This window comes from Nicotiana attenuata, unplaced genomic scaffold, assembly GCF_001879085.1.
Source record: "Nicotiana attenuata strain UT unplaced genomic scaffold, NIATTr2, whole genome shotgun sequence".
Taxonomy (NCBI): domain Eukaryota; kingdom Viridiplantae; phylum Streptophyta; class Magnoliopsida; order Solanales; family Solanaceae; genus Nicotiana; species Nicotiana attenuata.
Genome location: NW_017672700.1, coordinates 134,269 through 157,911, shown reverse-complemented (window position 1 = coordinate 157,911; position 23,643 = coordinate 134,269). Strand labels below are relative to the sequence as shown.

The 23,643-nt window shown below is 38.1% G+C and overlaps 1 protein-coding gene across 1 annotated transcript; it reads left to right on the top strand.

Moving 5' to 3' along the window:
- Positions 1-11,482: 11,482 nt before the first annotated feature.
- LOC109214173 (signal peptide peptidase-like 3) lies at positions 11,483-23,422 on the top strand. The gene is made up of 14 exons (XM_019378064.1): positions 11,483-11,820; positions 14,336-14,494; positions 14,671-14,782; positions 14,912-15,031; positions 17,088-17,239; positions 18,645-18,818; positions 19,592-19,626; positions 19,727-19,883; positions 20,105-20,158; positions 20,242-20,334; positions 21,796-21,938; positions 22,453-22,523; positions 22,829-22,912; positions 23,003-23,422. Exons 1-14 carry the CDS (start codon positions 11,692-11,694, stop codon positions 23,104-23,106), a joined length of 1,587 nt encoding a protein of 528 aa, XP_019233609.1. The 5' UTR covers positions 11,483-11,691; the 3' UTR covers positions 23,107-23,422.
- The last annotated feature ends 221 nt before the right edge of the window (positions 23,423-23,643 follow it).

The window sequence follows — 23,643 nt, the reverse complement described above, 5'->3', positions numbered from 1 at the left end:
GTGCTCTTTAGTTTATTTCTGGGCTCGAGTTAAGCCCAATTTTCCCCTTCGAATAATTTGTCGAAGGCTAGAACTAGTTATTTAATTAAACTTTCAGCATCTCCAATTTTATTATTAATTGTTAAGTCATTTGCAAATAAGGATAACCTTTAGGCCTAATTAAGTAGAGTGAGGTGAGCCATCCCAAATAAATCACTCGTGGCCCTCACCAATGCCATCATTAGTTGTTTAACAATGAATATTCGTAGAAAAGCCTTTAGGCGCGTTTAAAAGACAATTGTGATTGTGTACACGTTCGCGTGACACGATTACGATTCAAAAAAACCCAATTCGCAGTATGCGTTCGCGCAACTTCGATCAAACTTTCTTAATAATAAAATTGTTCTAATAGGCCACTATTTAAATCTAGTTCATATAGTCCGAGGTGTGACATCAACCCTTTAATCATACATGGCCCTCGTATTAATTTCATCACTTAGATATAAAAATGACAAATGTTCGTAGTTTGCTTTAGGCACGTCCAATGTAGTATCGTGGTCGTGGACACGTTCGCGTGACATGACTACGATTTCTAAAAATAAAAACGGAGTATGCATTCGCGCAACTTCGGCTAAACATTCTTAATAACAACAAAGCGTTATTAATTGTGGACACGTTCCCGTGACATAATTTTTGACGCGCCAAACAAATGGGTACATGTACGCGTGACCCGTTTCAAGATGATTTTCCTAATTAAAAGCGGTGAAAGGTAAATGCACACAGGTTCTAAAATCAATAATTATACAATTTAATAAGCCAAGTATGATCAGAGCGGCCGTGCTAGAACCACGAAACTCGGGAATGCCTACACCTTCTCCCGAGTTAACAGAATTCCTTACCCGAATTTCTGTGTTCGCAGACCGTAAATAGAGTCATCTTCCTCGATTCGGGATTTAAACTGGTAACTTGGGACACCATAAATTATCCCAAGTGGTGACTCTGATTTTTAAATAAAATAATCCCGTTTCGATTGTCACTTAAATTGGAAAAAACTCCCTTACACCCTTCCGGGAGGGGGGGGGGGTAGTAAAAAGGAGGTTTGACAATTTCTATGGCCCATTTGGCCAATCGTCCCGAGAGTTCGGGCTTATACATTATATTTCATAGTGGGTAAGTTGTTACAGCACATATAGGATGGCACTGAAAATATGGTTTCAGTTTCCTAGAAGCACTAGCAAAGAGAGAGCCAATTTTTCTAGGTGAAGGTATCTAGTTTCAGCCTCACCTATGATCCTGCTAACATAATAAATTGGAAATCGCGTACCTCATTCTTCTCGAACTAGGACTCTACTTACCGCTATCTCTGATACTGCCAGATACAAATACAGTGGTTCGTCCGCCTTCGGAGTGTGAAGCAGAGGCGTGCTCGATAGATAACGCTTAAGTCCTCCCAAGGCATGTTGGCATTCTGAGGTCCATGTGAAGCTGTTTTTCTTCTTCAGCAATGAGAAAAATTGATGGCTCTTATTGGAGGACCTCGAAATGAAACGTCCCAGGTCGGCAATGTTCCCGGTTAGCCTTTTTACGGCCTTCACGTTATCGACTATAGTGATGTCCTCGATAGCTTTGATCTTATCGGGGTTAATCTCGATTCCTCGCTTGGATACCATGAACTCGAGGAATTTACCTGACCCGACCCCGAAAGCACATTTTTTGGGGTTCAGCTTCATGTTATACTTCTTCAATATGCTAAAGGTTTCCTGCAAATGCTTTAAATGGTCCTCTTCTCCCAAGGACTTTACTAGCATATCATCAATGTAAACTTCCATAGTTTTTTCCTATTTTTCCTTCGAACATCCGATTTACTAAAAGTTGATAAGTAGCACCGGTGTTTTTTAATCTGAATGCCATTACATTATAGCAGTGCGTGTCATATTTAGTGATGAAAGAAGTTTTTCCCTGGTCCTCCGGGTTCATCTGTATTTGGTATACCCGGAATAGGCGTCGAGAAAACTAAGGATCTCGTGGCCGACCGTGGCATCGATCATGCGACCAATGTTGGGTAAAGGGAAAGAGTCTTTGGGACATGACTTATTTAAATCTTTATAATCTACACACATTTGCATTTTATTCCCATTTTTAGGGACTACCACTACGTTTGCTAACCATTCCGGGTATTTAACCTCCCGAATGGACCCTATTTTAAGGAGTTTAGATACGTCGTCCTTGATGAAAGCATGCTTTACTTCGGATTGGGGTCTCCTCTTCTGTTTGACCGGAGTGATTTTTGGATCCAGGCTTAGCTTGTGAGTGGTTATCTCCTATGGCATCCCTGCCATATCAAGATGGGACCAAGCAAAACAATCGATGTTTCCGTGCCCAGGTATACCTTTCGATCGGGCATATGTTCAATCAGTATAGCCTCTCCAGCTCTTCGACCATTGATTTGGTAGCATCAGAGTCATCTGGCGCTATAAAAGATCGAGGGACCCCATAATCCTCGCCCACGTAAGTCTTTTGCTTATCCGATTGGGTCGAGGCCGGTATCGGTGATTTCTATTTGGCCTCTGGGTCCGAGCTTGAACTTGGTTCCTTCGATGTTGTGAGTGTTGATATCGGAATCACTTCTTCGACGGCAAACATTTCTTTTGCTGCCGGTTGTTCTCCATAGATTGTCTTAATCCCTTCCGGGATCGGGAATTTTAGAACTTGGTGAAGAGTTGAGGGTACCGCCCTCATGTGGTGGATCCATGGCCTTCCGAGAAGGGCGTTGTACCTCATGTCTCCTTCGATCACATAAAACTTAGTCCTTCGTATGACTCATGCGGTATTAACTGGTAATGTGATCTCCCCTTTAGCGGTTTCACATGCCATGTTAAACCCATTTAGGACTCAGACTGCAGGCACGATCTTGTCTAGTAAATCGAGTTGTTCTACGACCCTCGACCGAATAATATTGGCCAAGCTACCTAGATCAATTAACACACGTTTAATTCTAGTTTTATTCACCACTACAGATATTACTAGTGCATCATTGTGAGGTTGTATGATCCCCTTTGCATCCTCGTTGCCGAAAGATAAGATTCCTTCGCGGTCTGTAATCTCGAGTTCGCTTCTCCCTAGTGATGGACATTTTGGTGCGTTTCAACATCGGTTCCTGTGAGATACCGACTCCACCAATGATCATATTAATGACATGTTGAGGTTCGGTATCTTCTTGTTCCATTTGCCTATTAGAATCCCTATTTCTAAAATGATTCTTGGCTCGGTCGCTCAAGAATTCTCGAAGATCCCATTATTGAATAGTCGGATTATTTCTTCTCTCAGTTGTCGACAATCTTCCGTTCTATGACTGTGAGTTCCATGATATTTGCACACCAGGCAGGGATCCCTTTGAGCTGGATAGGATTGTAGAGGTCGAGGCTATTTGGAATCCTTGATTTGCCCGATGGCCGATGCGATAGCGGCTGCATCGATACTAAAGTTGTACTCCGATAGCCTCGGAGCTTCTTTAGGCCCGATAGACCCGTCGATGCCGTTTTTGGTTATAAGCCCTCGACATTTTAGACCTCGATCATTTCTCCTTTCGTTTCTTACATGGTTTCGACTGGATCCGCTGCTCCTCCGATCTTCATTATATGGCCGATATCGGTCCCTATTTGATTCTAGCTCGCGATCAGAGTCTCTCTTGATTCTTTCAAGGGCCCTGGCAGGATAAATAGACTCCGAAGAGGTTCCGAGTTGACCATCTTCAACTTTGATTTTCGGTTGATACCGATTGTGTACATCGGCCCAGGTAGTGGCGGGGTATTCTATTAAATTTTGCTTCAACTGTCGTGAAGCAATAGAGCTTCAAATGTTGAGTCCCTGAGTGAAAGCCTGAACAGCCCAATAATCAGCGACTGGTGGCAGATCCATTCGTTTCATTTGAAAACGAGACACGAATTCCCTGAGCGTCTCGTTATCCTTCTGTTTAACTTTGAAAAGGTCCGATTTTCTGGTTTCGACCTTGATGGCACCTGCATGTGCTTTTACGAAAGAATCTGCAAGCACAACAAATGAGTCAACAGAATTAGGAGGTAAGTTGTGATACCATATCATGGCTCCCTTTGACAGGGTCTCCCCAAATTTTTTCAGTAGAACAGACTCGATCTCATCGTCTTCCAAGTCGTTTCCTTTGATGGAACATGTATAAGAGATTACATGCTCGTTTGGATCGGTCGTTCCGTTATACTTAGGTATTTTGGGCATATGAAACTTTTTGGGGATCGGTTTTTGGGGCCTCGCTTGGAGGAAAAGGTTTTTGCATGAACTTTTTGGCATCTAGTCCCTTCAATATCGGGGGTGCTCCCGGGATTTTATCTACCCTGTAGTTGTAGGTTTCGACCTACTTGTCGTTCGCTTCGATCTTCTTTTCCCCTGATTCTACCCGCTTTCTCAGCTCCTCGAGCATCTTTATTATTTCGGGGTTAGTGCTTGACTCTTGTTCATTCGACCTTACTACGGCCGGTTTCGTTCTGTGGGTGACTTCTCGAGGTGGATCGGGTTTGATCCTGCTTGGAGTCTGGCTTTGGCTTTGCAACTGAGCTATTGCCACCTGTTGAGCTTGCAGCATTTTGAAAATCATGCGTAGGTTGATCCCGTCTTCTTCAACATTTTATGTATTTTGAGCTGCCGATCGGGCTCCACCACGGACGCTGTTTTCAGGGTCGGTATGCAAGTTTGCGTCGATGGTCAATCTGATCTACGACCCGAATTCCAACGGCATCAGTGGGTGGCCCTACATTATCGGGCACCATGTTGTTATTCTCATCTTGATGACCGGACTCATTGTCGATACGTGGGGGGTGCTAATTGAGAGTTTGCCATTTTTAGCCTGAAATCAAAGATACTTCACAGAGCAAGCGTAAAGCAGTGTGTATTATGTATGCTTGTATCAAATAACCACTATTATCCTTAGCCCCACGGTGGGCGCCAAACTGTATAACCTTAAAATTGGATAACAATTGAGCGGTTCTAAGGATACATGATATGAATTGGTACAAGGACGAGAGATTTGATTAACGTAGAGATAAACAATAGAAAGATAGATACAACCTTTACAAATTAAGCAAACTTGAGCCTTATGAGATTGATTTCCCTTAGCCAATAATTATGAGAGACTGAGCAGAAATGAGCTATGATCAAGCCTGAAAAAAATAGTGTATTGCTTTTGATCTGTGTTACAATGTGTCCCCCTGAACAAATAAGTCCCCTCTATTTATTGAGGAGATCTACCTTTTTAGACATTAGTCTATAATAAACATAGGTCCTTGATTTTGAAGACCGTTGGCTCTCTTTTAGACTAATTCCGTGATTTACGCCATAATGATTAGCTAGTGGCGAGAATCATGGGGCCCTGTCTAAAGAGTTGGCAAGGCTTTTCCTCGAGGTCGTTAGGAGCGAGGTCGGTCATGTCTTCAATAAATACGAGGGCAAGTCTCATGATATCAGTGATGCATTCAAGTCCGATATCGCCATATACTGACTATGTTGGATATTAGATCAATCTCCGAACTTCGATATCGAACTCGGTTTTTTCTGTAACTTCGAATTCTATCCAATTACCGTTTCATATGCTCGGCCGAGCATCGAGCTCGGTTTTACCCGTATACACATAGCTAACACAACTTGTAAATCGTAGTGCTCCTTCATTTCAACCATTCAATTTAATTCTATTTTTTTCACGTTTTACTTCTTCTCAAACATTGAAGAAAAAGTTAAAAAGTGGATAACTAAATATTGCAAAATAAACATAGTTTCTGTCTTTTCTCATTAATCTTGGTGCTATGTTAAAACAAAGAATTATAGTTTTGTGCATCGTTAGCATAAATTTCTTTTATACCATCATGTAAGATTGAATTATTTTAATTTTTTTCTTGTTTACAAAATTCAAACGCTATTTTTCCCCCTCCCTCTCTCTCGTCTTCCTATTGGGTTCACAGTTTATTATATAAATCTTTTGGTGGATTTCTCATAGATATATAGAATCGAGCCAGAGCTACTGGTTCTAATGAACGCATAACGTATATTGTGCCTTTGTCACTGATTCAATGGTTGATTTACATAAAAGAAACAAATTTCCTATTAGCTTTTTAATTAGTTAAAGATAATTAAAGTCTTGCTCTCTCTTCCTTCCCCATTAAAGTACATATATGATAAGATTAAAAAGCTACCTCAAAAAAATGCTAAACCAAATGTTAATCAATTCATATATGCGGACTGTTTAGGTTGCATAACATTGTTCCTGTGTTCAAGCTATGTGTGTGGAAAAGAAATGGTGGTGGTCTCAAATGAAAAAAAAAGAAGATAGAGGCAAAAATTACCCATTTTATCCGTGTGTGTTTTATTATATATGCTTATTTTTGAAGAGGAGTCTTGTAGCAACGATCAAATAGTTTTTTGTGACCTATAGGTCATGGGTTCAAGCCGTGGAATCAGCCAGTGATGCTTGCATCAGGGTAGGCTGCATGCAGCCAGAGGTGGAGCCATGATTTGAAGGTTATGGGTTCGGAGTTTTAATCCTTTTAAATTACTGGGTTCTAAGTTAATAATTTTTTTTGGTAATTAAAGTATTTTATTTACCAAGTAACAATATTTACAGTTCGTACTTCCTATCACAAGAGCAAAACTCTAGCATACCTCCTACTGGACATAAAGCCCCATCTAGGAGATACCTATCTTTAGAACTTCTACTGCTTCTACAGCTTAAAAGCTACTTCATATTCTAATTTATTACAGGGTACCAATTCAAATTATTCATTGCTCTATCTAGATAAGGAAATTTGGCAGCCCTTATATGAACTTCCTGTATGATCAATCGTAATATGGCATTACTTCTTCTCCTCTTCTTCTGAAAAATCACACTATTTCTTTCTTGCCAAATATGGTAGACTGCAGCTGCTAGGATCATCCTACATACTGCTGCTCCTGCACTCTTTCCTTTGCTTACCTGTGTCATCCATGTCACTTCCTCCTGCCAAGCTTTCTTTGGTCTTTTTATACCTTGCCATTCCAGTAGTCGAAGTCATATCTTCCCTGTTATCTCACAGTCAAAAAATAGATGTTGCACTGTCTCATTTTCCTTGGTACACAATGAGCATGTTTGATCTTCAATTACACCCCATCTTGCTAGCCTTTCTTTAGTAGCAGTCTTTGCTGAATTGCCAGCCTTAGAATGAATGTCCACTTGGGCTGTCCCTGATTATTGCATACTAGTTTCCTCCATGTCACCTTAGGAAAATCTCCTTGCATGGTTTTGTATAGTTGCTTGACAGAACATTTCTCCATCTTCTAAACATCTTCTTCTGATAGCCCTGCAGTTGTAAAGTAGTTCCTTGCTTTGAAAATCTTTTGTATGGCCCATGATGCATTTTTGGTTCTGTATTCCAGACTGTGTTCCCCTTTATGTAGTAAGTATGCACCCATTGAATCCACTTCTTCTATTTCCTTATACAAATACTCCATAGTAACTTGCAAATGGCTGCCTTGTTCCATAGCTCCACATTGATGAAGTTCAATCCCCCAGCTACTTTTGGTGCATACAGTTTGTCCCAGGCTATCAAAGCCTTCTTTGTTGGTTCAGCATTTCCTGTCCATAGGAACCTTCTACAAATTGCTTCTATGAAATGGACAATTTTCTTGGGCAAGATGAAGATCTGAGCCCAGAAAGTTTGTATAGCAAATAGCACACTCTTGACTTGGACTGCTCTTCCAGCATATGACAGAAATTTTGTGGTCCAACTTTGAATTCTGCTTAGCATCCTCTTTATTAAGGGTTCACATTGAATGGCAAACAGTCTCTCTGTGCTCACAGGAACACCTAGATATCTGAATGGTAGCTCACCTTTAGTATAGCCTAGTATGTCCATAATTTGCTGTTGGATCATATTGTTCACACCACCAAAATAAATGCTGCTTTTGTTTGGATTAGCAATTAGACCTGAGGCTGCTAAGAACATTTGGAAGTGCTTGTGCAGCATCTGGACTGATTGAATATCACCTCTACAAAATAGGAGTAAGTCATCTGCAAATTCCAGTTGAACTAGGTTGAATTTGGCACACCTTGGATGGAACTTAAACTGCTTATTGCCCTTCAGTGTTTTCAAAGACCTGCTTAGATAATTGTGAAGCTGCCTTAAACCTTTTCTTGCTTCAAATGGTACAGATGGCTTACCATTGATAAACACAGAATAGGACACATTTGTGATGCAGGCCATTATCCACTTCACAAATATTTCAGGGAAGTTCAGTAACCTCATCACTTGTTCAATATACTCCCATTCCACAGAGTCGTATGCCTTTTGCATATCTATTTTGAGCATGCATCTAGGAATATTCTTCCTCCCATATCCCCTGACCAGTTCATGGCTCATAAGAATGTTGTCTGTAATCAATCTCCCAGGTACAAAGACACCTTGACAATTATCTATCAGTTCTTCTATCATATCCTGCATTCTTGTTGTGAGTACTTTTGAAATTATCTTGTAGAGAACAGTACAACATGAAATTGGTCCGAAATCCCTTATGTTTGTTGGATTCTGAATCTTTGGTATCAAGGTGATTGTTGTGCAGTTAATGGCTTTGCACATATATGCACTTTCAAAGAACTCTTTAACTGCTGCAGCCACTTCCTCCCCCAATATGTGCCATATTTTCTTAAAAAAGAAAGCATTGTACCCATCGTACCTTGGTGCCTTGTTGTCATCAATGTCCATTATAGCTTGTTTCACTTCTTCTCTGGTAATTGGTCTTATTAGCTGCAATTGTTGCCTCCTATTTAGTATATGGCCCTTCTGCATGATCTCAGGATTAACAACTGGCAGTTGTGCTGCTGCAGTACCAAGTAAACCTCTATAAAAGCTTAGGATTTCTTCCTCCACTTCAGCTAGACTTTGTAGGAGTTGCCCAGTTCTAGTGACTAATTTGTTAATGCTATTCCTTGCTTGCTTGTTCTTCATGCAAGCATGATAGTATGTTGTGTTAGAATCACCAAGATTAAGCCACTGTATCCTGGACTTTTGTTTTATAACACTTTCCTTAACCATCAGTCACTTCTCCAAATCTAACTTTGTAGCTTTTTCAAGGGCTACTGCCTCATCATCTTGACCTGGGGTGTTCAGTGGCTGTTGTATACTTTCTAATCTCCCCCTTGCTGCTTGTATTTTGCTTTCTATTCCACTGAACTCTTGCTTATTCAGTTGCTTTAGGGCCCCTTTTAGTGTTTTGAGTTTATTCCACACAGAAATCATGGCAGGTCCTTTTTTGATGTTCCTCCAGACTTGCCTTACTGTTCCATCAAACTCAGTTAAGCTTGCTAAACAGTTGAGAAATTTGAAGGGTCTCATGCCTGCTTGGTTGTTGATTTCAAATCCCACACTTAAAGGACAGTGATCTAAAAAACCTGGATTCATAATGATTCCCTCCATGTAAGGCCATTGTTGTATCCATTTTGCATTAACCAGGATTCTATCAATCCTACTATGGACATGGTTATTAGTCCATGTGTATTGCCTCCCCACAGTCTTTAATTCATCTAATCCTGCATCTACTAGGAACTCTTTGAAATCCCTTATATCACTCTCCTGCACAGGGTTTCCACTGATTTTATCCTCACTAGTTAGGGCAGTATTGAATCCACCTTTATGAGGCAAGGATTGTTCATACCCTGCATTGACACCTTCAATTCCTCCCATAAACTTTTCCTACCTTGAACTGTGTGTTTACCATAAACTGCACAGTAATTGAAACTGGTTCTGTGCTGCATCATAGTTACCTTGCCTATTAGAAATTACTCATGAGTTCCGATCATCAACCAATCCACCTGAGTTGGATCCCATGCTACCCATATTCTACCACCTGGAACTTCAGTATAATTGTCAGTCCACCTCCAGTTGTTAAAAGTCTTCTTTATTATTGAGTTTGCATTGCTTCTCTTCACTCTATGTTCTATAATAGCTACCAATACCACTTTATTTGTCCTACAAATTTTTTTTTAGTTCTTTTTGCTTATATATTTTATTCGAACCTCTCACATTCCATGCTATAATGTTCAACATGATATGGGTGTTTGTTGTGGATCACCTTCCCTAGCCTTCTTAGTCTGCTTCTCCCTCACACCTTGGGCTTCAAATAATTGAACTATCTTCTGAGCAGTATCAACTAATGCTTTGAAGGCATTACCAATGTCCACATCATTTTCCCTTACCACTTCTGCATTCTTCTTTGTAGCAGATTTCCCTCGAGCAACTTGCCACTGTGGATCAGCTTCCTGCTTACTTGATTGCACATTTTCTGCTTCCTCCAATTGATCAAGGAATCTTCCTTGAGCATCAATTTTATCTACAGAGGCTCAAGATTTCTGACTTTCTTCCACTCCTGCTTTTGCTTTATTTTCATACTCTTCTGTATCATTCCTTCCTGTTTCTGCTGCTTTTGATCTCAACAGGAATGACCTAGTTGGCAGCATGTTTGGCAGTAATGTTGTTTCCAATTATATTGAATCATCTGCTCCATCACCTTCCCTCTAGGATCATACAGTTTAATCCTCTCTGACAAAGGTCTTGTAACATCCATTTCAATTAGAACCCTGGCATATGAGACTCTTTCAGCTATTGTAGTATAAGCATCAGCATACACTGGCTTCCCCAATCCACTTCTAATTTTACTTAAGGCCTGCTTACTCCAGTAGTTGAGTGGCAATTTTGGGAGTTTCACCCATAAGAGAATGGTTTTCAGCACTTCTTCATTGAAATCAAAGTTCTCCGACCATGGCCTAATTATAATTGGCCTGCTATTCAGTGTATAAGGCCCATTCAGCATCACATCCTCTCTCTCTTCAGTGTTGCTTAACAGTATGATCAAGTACCCATCGTTGTGGTAGAGCACTTTAGGTTTCTGAACATTAGCCCATTGGTTAGCTATGAATCTCTCAATAGCTCCAATTGATGGAGTATTCCCCATCACATAGAATATAACTGCTCGATTCCACTTTAGGTTCTCCTCTTCGATATCCTCTTTATATTACTAAAAAAATTATAGATGAATGGTAACTATCAGTGTGACAGTAAAAGCTGTAACAGTACGTATTTTTGTATTGTGTTAGCGAACTTAGCTACAAGGTTGAGGAATATGTAGATTGCCATTTAAAAAAGACAAAAAACATCTTATAATGCAATTTACAAGTCCAATTTAGTAAATTTGACATATAAGTTGTAGTGAAATCGTGCTTTTAAAATAAACCGCCTTTCAAAAATATGATTTATAATCGGACAAAAAGCAACGTATATTTATTATAGATTTTGCCAAATGCAACTTATACATCGATCTATATAGTTTGGAGTTGGAAATGCGACTAATGAATTTGTCAATTATAAAATGCAGTCGTCAAATGCGACTTATCAATGATAAATCCCTTCGTCAAGGCATCTTATAAATCGCAAACACCAAATGCAACTAACAAGCTGTAATAATTAGAGAAACTTTAATAATTTTTTATTCATTTAATTGTAAATTAATGAAATCCCAATAACGACCTCATCACCGACTTTCAACCCCTCTCTCTCTCTTCGTCAAAATTTCTGAGCAAAGACACAGAGATTTGCTTTTGAATCTCCCAAAAACCCTATGCGGAGATAGGGTTATTGGAGTAAAAAGTGGATCAATATTTTTAATATGGCATTTTCATGGCGTTTAATCGGACTGTGCATTCTTCTTCTATCATCAATCGCTACCGGTGATGATGATATCTCACGCGCCGCCCCTGCAAATTCCTCAACCTCCTGCAACAATCCTTATCGATTGGTATAATTTTTTATTCTTTCCTATTATTCGGATTCGTTCCGCTCATAATTTATTCGCAAAAAGGAAATGGTGGCAGTGGTGGATAGACAGTATCTAATCAATTTTTACGTGAAAAATTACTAAAATTTAAATTTTGAGCTCATAGTTTCAAAAATGTAATAGGTTCTACAGTAATAAGCTGAAGGTTGAACTTATCAAATTTGAATCCGGAATTTGACTCTGCCTGGTGGTAATTATGTGGAAACGCAGTTGGGAAAGAGGTTTCTCTTGTATTTTTCGAGTTTTAGAAGGCATAGTTTATTTGAAACCAAATTATTAGGTATTGGATTGAAATGGGTCCAAATAGAACAGAATGAATATAAAGCAGTGCCAGTGCCAGAAATTCATACAAGGGGATTTAAAAAATTTCTAGAGTGTCACATTCAGGATTTGAACTTGTGATCTAGGCAATTCTGAACCCCTTTACCACTACACATTAGAATCTTTTTTACCGATGAAAGAGCTACACTAGAATCTTTCTTATGTCAAGGAGATTCAACATTTCATATATAACCAAAAAAATTTGTTGTACCCTATATGCGCAGTACATTTTTTTGTCGAAGGGGATTAAATTGAAATCCCTTATCTCCCTTTAGCTCCACCAATAATATAGAGTATTCATGTAGCAAACACTGACTAGTTCGAGACGAAGATCAAGAATTTCTAATAGAAAGTAAGATTGGTTGGTGGGCTGTTAAGCCTCTTATCACAGATAGCGGAGAAAGTGAGTTGTTGTTACTGTTGTCATTGTTTTGTCTTAAAACTACTCTATAGGGTATTGCAATGATCGTTCAAGGTTGCTGCTACCCTGATAATGAGAACTTGTAGCCAAATTTGACCTATCTTTTAATCAACATCTAATTCTGAGGTTTTAGTTTGGCGTATCATAAGGTTCACAAAGTTTAGTAGTATGAGTTATGCACAAGCAGAGTCTACTAATGAAATGGTTATGGAGATCTAACATGGAGGAAGATGCCTGCTGGAGAAAGATAATTAACTCTAAGCATGGAATACAAAATAATTGGTACAAAGTTTACTTCCTTACCTTCTGGAGTAGGCAGGCCCCTGGAGGTACATTTGCAAAATGGGGGAAGACTTCGAGGAGCATATATACTTTGAAGTAGGAGATGGAACGAAAATAAGATTTTGATTAGGCAAGGTGGGGAAATAATACATTAAAAGATGCATTTCCCAGCATATTTTCAAATGATCTACTCTTGTGGCAACTATTACGGATTGTAGAGATGATACTTGGTGCCATATCATTAAGAAGGAATTGTCAGGATTGGAAAGTCAGTTGCTTGGCAAGGCTAGTAGACAAACTGGAACTGGAAAATTTGTAAAGACAAAGCATGGATAGAATCTGATGGAATGGGAACAACAGAGGTATTTTTACAATCGAAGTTGCTACCAGGTCTTGACAAACACAGGAAATATTGTACAGTCTTGGGATCTTGACCATGGAAAGGGATATTGAGAATTAAAGCTCTAACCAAGGTGATTTATTATAGAGCTGGATAGTGATGTATGAAGCTTGGAAAAACAAGACAACTTGATGAAGAGAGGATTTAACCTTTCAATATGCTTTCTATGTAAAGAAAGCATTTTTCTTGCATTATCTGGTGGCCAAGGAAATTTGTAGCATGTTCCTAAACATGTTTTTAGTTCAACAGGTGATGCCAATTAGTCTTGAGGAGGCTTTTATATGCACTATGCCGGTGCCTAAGGGAAGTGGAGAAAGAAAGAAAAAGATATGGCAAGCAGTACCAAATTTTATATTTTGGACACCATGGAAAGAAAGGAATGCAAGATACTTTGAAGAGACCTCTACTATGCCTGGAACCCTGTACTACAAGCGGAATGCCTCTTGAACCTTTTTTTGGGTGTAAACATACGGATGTATCTGATGTAATATGTTTGTGGACTTCATTGGATCCTTGAGTTCTGCATAGGAGCTATTAATACTTTTGAAATTATGCTTCTTTTGGATGCCAGCGTTAATAAAAGTATCTTTACTTCATCAAAGAAAAACAAAAGAGCAGTACAGAGAAGTTCTATGTGCAACCAATCCAATGAGAAAAATGAAGATCTACGATTGGGAGATTCATACCATCACCGAGTTGTATGAATGTGAAAACGGGTGTCATTATTGGAGTTACATCTTCGAATTCGACATAAGGTAGCCTAACTAGTTTTAGATTAAGATGTAGTTGATCGATTATTTGATTGGTTATTTCTGTATCTGTTCCTTGGTGATTTGGGAGTGTGAGGGGTGCTTAAGAATTAGGAAGTTGGGTTCTAACCATTTCATGTCATGCCTTCTTTCAAAAGATGTAAATTTTAATGACTACGAGAAGATTGAGTCAGTCTGTTTTGTTGTTGTGACAAGGTATTCTTTGCTTTAACTCTGTTATGCACCTCTGTAAACATACTGAGTTATTTCTTCATACCAAGTTACTTCTTTCTTTTTGTACAGGTTCTGGTAAAGTTGTGGATTGATGGTGCTGAGCATGAACAAATAGGTGGCTTAAGTGCGGCATTTGGGTCTCTTTTACCTACTAATATTAAAAATACCCCCAGATTGCCTGCTACATATACAAAACCCTTGAATGGCTGTTCTAGTTCCTCTTCTAAGGTATTTATTCCAGATTCCTGACAATGCCTTTATTCTTAGGTAAATAGCCAGCATCTCAGAGGCTTTTCAATTCGTCATCTATAACTTTTGGTTGCAATTCTTACTTTGACATATGAAGAAGGTTTACTTTTGTTATACATTGCATAAAGCAGAGATTTTTGTTTACTTTGGTCTAGTTATCAGGATCTATTGCACTAGTTCTTCGCGGTCAATGTGATTTTCTAACGAAGGCTGCGGTTGCACAAGCAGGAGGTGCTGCAGGGATTGTGATGATAAATGATCAAGAAGGTTGTCATCCATGACTCATTGCCATTTCAGTTCTTATTTTCTTTTAGTTTTTGAGTTTTTACTTTTTTGGTGATTTTGTCTCCCCCATCTCTTCCAGAAATGACACTGCTTTTTCCTGCTATCCTTTAGATCTTTTGGAGATTACTTGTCCGGACAATTCTACGGTATCAAACATAACAATTCCTGTTGTGACCATTTCAAAAGCCGGAGGAGATGTCATTGACAAATATATCTCTGCGGGAAAGAAAGGTAAAGTCTTGGCTTCGTGTATATTAGCTCCGTTTTCTGTCAAGGGTTAACTTTCTGTTGATTCTAGTTCTGGTTTTCAAGGTATCTGGTATCTTAGGATATGATTTATACTTTTTTACAGTACATACATTGTTATTCACCAGTTTCAATTGTCCATGTAATATGTAGTGCGATTCTTGTGTCACTGTACAGAGTATGTCTTGCAAAATGCTGTTACACATGTCCTTTTTTGAGGATGTGATATGATCCATATTTATATGACATGCATGCTTTGCAGGGAAAATTTTCTATTTACGTGTGTGCCTTCAACACTAATGAAGTGCGAAATTAGTATGTTTGTTGTGCATGCCATTGTTACTTTGGTGCTATCTCCTTGTACTTGTGTCTACTAATCCATTTACCTGTTAGAAAGACCAATCGAGTAACATCAAGCTGGCTCAAATGATTTGAGACTATATGAGAAGTCTCATTTCACAAGGATGGCCGATAAATAGATTTTGGATGCTATATAAGCGATATAAGATGTTCAGTTTGAATGATTGTTCAGAGTGTTCTAGAGATCTCTGCTTTTCATCTCACTTCATCCTCATTTTTAATGCTCAGTCATCAGATGATGTGGTTCAGGAAGTTCTGAAAGGTAAAAGGCTTGTACTGCTTAATTGGTTAAGGTTTCAGGTCATCGAAAGGGATTTAGGAGTATACGACAAATGTAAAACTGGGAATAAACGGAGATTTAGAGGTTTTCAAAGTTGGTTTTTTGCTGCTGCAGAAAATCTTGGAGATCAGATGATGCTCATGACAGAAGGATCTGGTTTGGGCTCCAGGAGAATTGGGGTAGTTTGTAAAAGTTGAAGTGAGAAAGGAGATATGGAAATTTGAGAAGTTTAGGTTTTCGGCACAATGGGCTGAAGGATTTGAGTAATATGGTTTTTTTGGCAGGTGTTTCATTGAAAGAGGTATACAGCAGTAGAAAGACTACACAAAAGGTTGACTTTTTTCACAAAAGCATCTCATCATATATACAGGGTGTATTATTAAAAAAGATTCAAGACTAAGAATGTCTCTAGGACCTGTGAGAAAGGCTTCTCGATTCCTGGTAAAGCCCATGGTTACATTCACTTTGAACAGACAATACACATGAGTGCTGAAGCAGGACCTCCTGAGCAACCTCCAAAGCTCTGTTGGAAAATTTTGAGTATTAATTACCATTTCAAAGATAAAAAGACTGAGTATTCAGAAGCGGATCCAGGATTTCAAGATGATGGGTGCACTATTGGGAAAAGGTGGATCTAGAATTTACATTAGATGGGTTTAACTTTAGTTTCTTACCAGTTACCATGAACCCATTAAACTTTTGAAGTTCAAAATTATACTTCTTGAAATTTTAGTGATTTTCTCTCTCTCACACACACACACACACACACATATATATATATATATACACTCCGTGCAAAAAACAAGACCGCCCGAAGTCGGATTTGAACCGCCAATTTTGTAGAGGTGCACCCAATAATTATTATACCATAGGAGTCTTTAAGCATGGGAGCACGCACATATATTTAAGTAATTTCAAAGAAATATAACATTGTTATACATGGTTAAGGAAAGGAGTACGGGTTCACGTGAACATAAGATTTCTTGTAAAGATTAAAAAGTTGCCTGAGGTGGCTTTTTCATGGGAGAAAAAAGTTATCAGAGGGTCATCGATTAGAGTGGCTGGATTAGGCTTGAACTAATATGATGGATTAAGAATATCAGGGTGCATACTAATCACGGAGACTGGGAGTGAAAAGACATCCTCCATATGGTAAGTAATGGTATATAACTGGCTTTGATGATGGGATGACTTGGTTCTTAAACACTGACTGAGGATAGAATATCCGTGCTCACTAATGACAATGTGCATTTAAACTATATAGTAGTGGCTTCTCTTGCTACTCTGTCCATTGTGAATTTGTCATCATGCTTGTTTTAATTCTTGTTATCTCTTGTTGTTCCTCTGTTCTTGGATCATGGAAGAATTACAGCATGACGGGCATATTTTCTCTTAATGCAGTGGAGATTCTGTTGTATTCGCCAGATCGCCCCATTGTGGACTACTCAGCCATGTTCGTATGGCTGATGGCTGTTGGCACAATTTTTTGTGCATCCTTTTGGTCGGACCTTACTGCATCTAAGGAAAGCAATGACTATGAACAGGCACCAGAGGTTCCAAAAATATGCATCCTGATATATCTTTACATTTAATTTATACAGCCCCTTATGTTTTTACAGACTTAATTAGCAATGCTCTGCTCGTTTTAATCAACTTTTCATACTGTATCTTGAAGTTAATATCTTAGGTTTTAGGCTGCTGCATTGTGTTGGATTTTGGAATTATACACTTAGGAATAGCTGCAGCCTTTCAAAAGTTTATCTACCCACATCACCAAAATATCCAGGAAGGGACACACGTATATCCAAAGTTCACTCATAGTCAATACATAATATATTCTTTTATCAGTCAAGAGAATTTCATTGAGGTCTATTGGAAATCATTTCAGAGGATCTTCTTTATCAAAAATCGTTCCAGAGGATCTTTTGGAATGGTCAAGCATGTATTGCTTTGTTTCATTTGTATTATTACGAGATTGTACCCTCTTATAGCCCTTTTGTTGTTTGGATGAAGTAAGTAATTATTAATAAAAGGCATCCAGAAGATGAAAAATACAATGGTAGCAATAAAGTTAGCTCCAGAATAATGTCTATGCTAGAATCAGCGACCTAACAGAATCCAATGAGTTATCAACACATTTAGCCCTTTTGTTTTCTTTTTGACTTAATGTAGTTCAGAGCTTTTGAAGCAGGAAGATGCAGCGGGATTACTTATTTTTCTTTGTTTAAAAGTTAATGCTGATTGCTGATAGGGTAAGTTGGACACCAGTAGCACAGACAAGACACTTGTTTATTTACAAGTCCCGTGACATGTATTTTTGCATTTGGATTCTACTGGTAGGAAATTTGATTGCAACTTAGGTGAACCACTGGGAATTATTAGAGCATGAGAAGATGGGGAGGAAAAGATACCAAACAATTCTTTTAGGAAGAGAAAGTGAGATTCTATATGTTACCTAAGCCAAGGATGAATGAATATCTTGCATTATCGGTGAGTATGGTCCATTAAAGTGGAGAGGTATCAGGAGCAGAGTGGTGCTTAAGGCATTTTAGCTATGCATCCTGACATGACTGAAAGCTGTAAATTCTTCCCCGTTGAAGGAAAAGGAAAGAATGCAGATGATAGGTTCACGGCAATAAAAAACACTATCACTGGCGTAACATGTATTAGATTTGTTAAAATGTGCAATTCTTAAACAATGAACTGATGGCAATGGTACAAAATTCTCGGTCACTTGTCGTAATTTAATATATCTAGCTTGTTACAGTATATTGCTGTGTAGCAGGTGCTCCATCTTTTTTTAAGTTTGGAGGTGATGTATGTTTCTTATTTGTATACTATGTGTCCCTTTTTTCCCATTCTTTTTGCTTTGAGTAAAAGATTCAGACAAATCACTATTACTTTTGATGATTAATGGCTGTCAGACTAGTTTATATGTTCTTCCTTTCTCATTTTTAGGTACATGCTGGAGGCGCCAGGGAGGAAGATGACAAGGAAATTCTTAATATCACTACAAAGAGTGCTTTCATGTTTGTCATCTCAGCGTCTACGTTTCTGCTGCTACTTTACTTTTTCATGTCGGCTTGGTTTGTCTGGCTGCTGATAATACTTTTCTCTATTGGTGGAGTTGAGGTACTCAAATAATTCTCTACTTTGACTTGATCACGAAGCCAAGCTAACTTGTTTTGAACTTGGTTAAGATAAAACCATCTCACTTTGTAGCACTGCGTTTCTCTGCTCATGGTGCTAGTAGTTGACAGATTATTGGCCATCTATTTTGTACAAAAAGGGAGCACAATGATAAGCAAAGACGATGCCATCCACAAATTAACCACAAGCAAGCCTTTCAAAACAACCCGAAACCAGAAACTGCACTCAAACTGACCCAAGCAGTCAAATCAAACAGAAGCTGATTAATAAGCCAAAAATGAAACCAACTCCCACAAACCATACTAAACCTTCAATCACAATTTATGTTTCCAAAATGACCCACTAGTTATAGTGTCCTTTCAGCTGATTAACTTATTAGTTATGCTGTACATAGCATTACCAGTTATATTGTAATAAAGCTAGGCTTTTAAACCAAATTTAGTCAAGGGAATGCACCAACTGTTTCTTTTATATTCTTTTTGCCTGGTTGAATCAAAGACAAAAGTGATCTATTTTTCCACGTTTGCTCATAAGAAGATTTAATGAAATTTTGTGCTGAATGCATTTTCTCTAGGTTGCCTTACTCTTTAGAAGGGTTACCCTTCTCCAGCTCTAGAAAGATTAAAGTTTATGGATTCATATTGAGCATTTTTGCATTTTTATGCATCTTATTTGAATAGAACTTAGGTTTCTTTCAGTTTGGTTGATATTGTCTCTGCTTATTGACTTTTAATGGTTAATTGTTTCCTTCTCAGGGAATGCATAGCTGTATAATATCCCTGGTATCAAGGTATAATATTTCCAAGAATGATTGTCTGTCTGTCAGATTAACGTATGGAATAGATTTCTAATTAGCTCTTCTACTTTGTTTCCGACAATATTGTGAGTAGCAAATGTAAAGGTTGTGGAAGGAAGACGTTGAATTTGCCGCTTCTTGGGGAAATTTCTGTTCTGTCTCTTGTGGTCTTGATAATATGCGTGGCATTTGCCATCTTCTGGGCAGCAACTAGGAAAGCATCATACTCTTGGATTGGCCAAGATATTCTAGTAAGCTCATTAGTAAAATTTCATGCATTGGTTTGCATAATGGAACTGGAATTTTTTTTGGCACTTTGATCTGTATGTTGGTACTATGAACCGGATAATAATCTACTCAAGCCAGTTATCTTGTTCTCTGATAAATATGCATCATAGTCACTCTAACTTTCACTCTTCTAATATTTGCACTCTCAAATGCAATTAAAATTAAAGAACCCTTTTTTTGCCAGGGAATTTGTTTGATGATAACTGTTCTGCAGTTGGCTCAGTTGCCTAATATAAAGGTCTGTTGATAGCTTCCATATGTTTTTCGATGAGAGGAGTTGGTAGCTTATTTTGCTTCACCGTGATTACTATTTTGCTTTAGGTTGCTACAGTGCTTCTGTGTTGTGCATTTCTCTACGACATCTTCTGGGTTTTCCTTTCACCTGCTATATTCCATGACAGCGTAATGATTGCTGTAAGTTCTCTCTTTAGCTACATCTTTCTCTCTGTACCGTTCATGAGACTTTCTATGTTGTGGTGACTGGTGAGCTCCCAATTTTAACTGTTATGTAGGATGTGTCATATCATATATTCATATTTGTTTTGAGTAGTGTTTTTCCTACTTAATTCCTAAAAGTTTTATCGCATTTTTTTAACCTATATGAATATGGAAAATCTGTCAGTTAAACAAGACTTCTAGTGAACAATGGTCTTAGACTCTCATTTGTATACAGCTGATTCTGGGCTCAAGCATTTGTGCCTCATATGATATATTTACATGCAATGACATAGCACAAGTACAACTTATCACCTAGCAGAACCAAGCTGGCTTGTTTATATATTAGATTCCTTAGTCCACATGGCTGGGTTTGAAGGCTAGACCCTTGTGCTGGCAGAAATCATTGGGAGTGTTGTCATTTATCTCCTCCTGTTTGTTAGCGAGAAACTCAAATTCTGCATGTTGATTGGTTGAGTTCACTGTCTGTTTTGTAAAAGTCTTCGTTCTATGTTAGACTATGTTGCGTGGACTCTCCAAAATGTAGCCGCACCCGTGTCGGATCCTTCAAAAATGCACTACTTTTGGAGGATCCGACACGTATCCGGCCACATTTTCGGAGAGTCCGAGCAACATAGATGTTAGAGTGTTTAATTGTGTAGTAATGACTAATGATTCAATCGCTTTATCATTTATATTGGGTTTAACCTTTTTGGCTATCTATTAGGTTATATAAGGATTTACTGATATGATAATTTAAGCTTCAGTTTGAATTTTAGAACATGAGCATGCTCATATGTAACAATGATTGTTTTGATAAGGTATTTTATTCACAAAAGAACCAAGAACTTGCTAGGGCTGGTGAGAAACAGAAAATCGAGTATAGTTCTATTTAAGTGAACTTAATTGAATAAAGGAAGATAAATTGAGTATCAAAGAGAGTAACCCGAAACCTGCAAGGAATAAACTTGATCAGAAGATATACATCAAATTTTCTTGAATTCTAGGACCTGTGGATCTCAAGAACATAATATTAAATAATTAACCTGAAGACTCAATCAAAGTTTTCTATAATCGATGTGGATTGTAGACATCTCACTGAAATGAAACTAAAGCATTTGATGGTTTTACACATGAATGAACTCATGATTTTTGTGAAACTTCAGCAGAATAGTTAAGATCATATAGATGTATCTAGGGGCGAGCTTAAATTGTGCAACTATGTATACTTTATGTTTTATACTTTATGTTTTAATGGTTCAATAATTGCTTTGCATTTTCGCTATACGGCAGTAGCATTTTGGTTTGATTGTTTACTTCAATAAGCTGGAGTAATACACGAAATTGTGTCCTTCACTGTCACAGGAAGATTTTTTAGCTCTTAGAAGCTAACATCGAATTTTCTCACATTACATTTCTCGAGTTATTCCCTTCTCATAGGTTGCCCGTGGTGACAAAGCTGGCGGAGAATCCATCCCAATGCTTCTGAGAGTTCCTCGAGTTTCAGATCCTTACGGTGGCTATGATATGATTGGCTTTGGGGACATTCTCTTTCCTGGTTTGCTGGTTTGTTTTGCTTTTAGGTATCCCTTTGTCCTTCATCCATCTTGAAAGCAAAATTTGTTACCTCCCAAAAATGAAAAAGATCGAAGAACATTGTCTAGGTGAAACAAGAAGTATATTCCTCTGTGTATTAGTTTTCTATCTTTGTTCTTCGAGGATATTCAGATATTACATGTTTATAGATAGGTTGAATAAAAATGAACTGTCGTCACGAATCTTTTTGATAATTGCCTATCTCTGCTCTCATATAATTTCTTATTAGTTATCAAAATATCTCCAAGTATCCCGGTTATTGAAGAAAGAAAATGGTTCCTATGACAGTGAGTAAAATTAAGAAATTGATATGGGGGAAATGTGTTGGATGTAGAGCTGAAAGATGCTCTCAATGCTATGGTTGCTCACTTTAATGAGTCGACTACCTTTTCCCTTGTACAGAATTAAAGTTATTTAATATCCTTTCATCTGATGAATTCACTTCCTTTCTAGAAAAGGCAAGGAACCTCCTGTTAATCCTCTTTTCTATCATTTTTGCAGATTTGACAAAGCTAGAAGGAAGGGTGTACTAAATGGATACTACCTCTGGATGATAGTTGGTTATGGAATTGGTGGGTACTTTGCTTAAGTATTATTTCTATCTGTTTTTAGCTACTTTGCTAATTTTGTTCTCCGACCCTTTTTTTAAATGATGTTACTCAGTTGCTTGAAACCATTAACACTTGGTAACACGCGTAGAAATGCCTAAAAAGTGTGTGAAATATAAATATGTTTAAAGCACATTTTTAACGAAATCAAAACCGATGTTGACAAGTAGATCTTGAAACCTGTTATTCTTTTCCTTTTATCACTTGTTTAAAATTTCCTCCCTTACTCATTCGGTATCCTATTCCAAATCAACTTGGAATTCTTGCAGGTCTTTTATTCACATACTTAGGTTTGTATCTAATGAATGGATATGGTCAACCTGCTCTTCTATATCTCGTGCCCTGCACGCTAGGTATGTCAGTTTTATGGCCTCTTGAACCAAAATTTGTGTTTGGTCGTTATATATCTTTTTTTTCCGTCGTTTTTGACCTTTAATCTTTAGGAACTTATGTGGTGCTGGGATTGGTGAGGGGCGAACTTAAAGACCTATGGAACTACGACAGTGAATCAACAAAAGTTGCAGACTCACTATTGGAAGACGCTTGATAGATGAGAGAATTAAACATTAAATCTACAGACACTGATAGTCGGGAGAAGAAATATTAAATCTACAAGCACAAGCCGTTGGTGTATTCTTTCCATGCTATTTGTATAAGCTGTTCATAAAATTCAAACTTTATTCAGGAAATTCTTGGCTGTGTTTTATATGTATATTCCGTTCACGACAATGTTTTTTCTTTCACCTTTAGTTTCCACTGCAGCTGTTCTTGATTAGTATGTAACAACATCACAGCAATCATACAAAAGAAAAGTTATAATGTAACAGATTTAGTAGTCAAAATTTTCCCTATTGTTACTGCTAGCTCTCTGCTTTCCATTTGGAGACAAGTCTTCGAAAAACCTACAACAGATGAAGTCATGCTTTAATGCATATACTCATTATATATGTCCAAAAATGAGATTGCTCACAGAAATACACAAATGATTAAGTCATGCTCTGAAAGTTATCTACAAATTTGATAATTATAAACGAACGAAGGATGTCGCTTAGTGGTCAATGAACTGAGTGCAAACTTTAGAGAA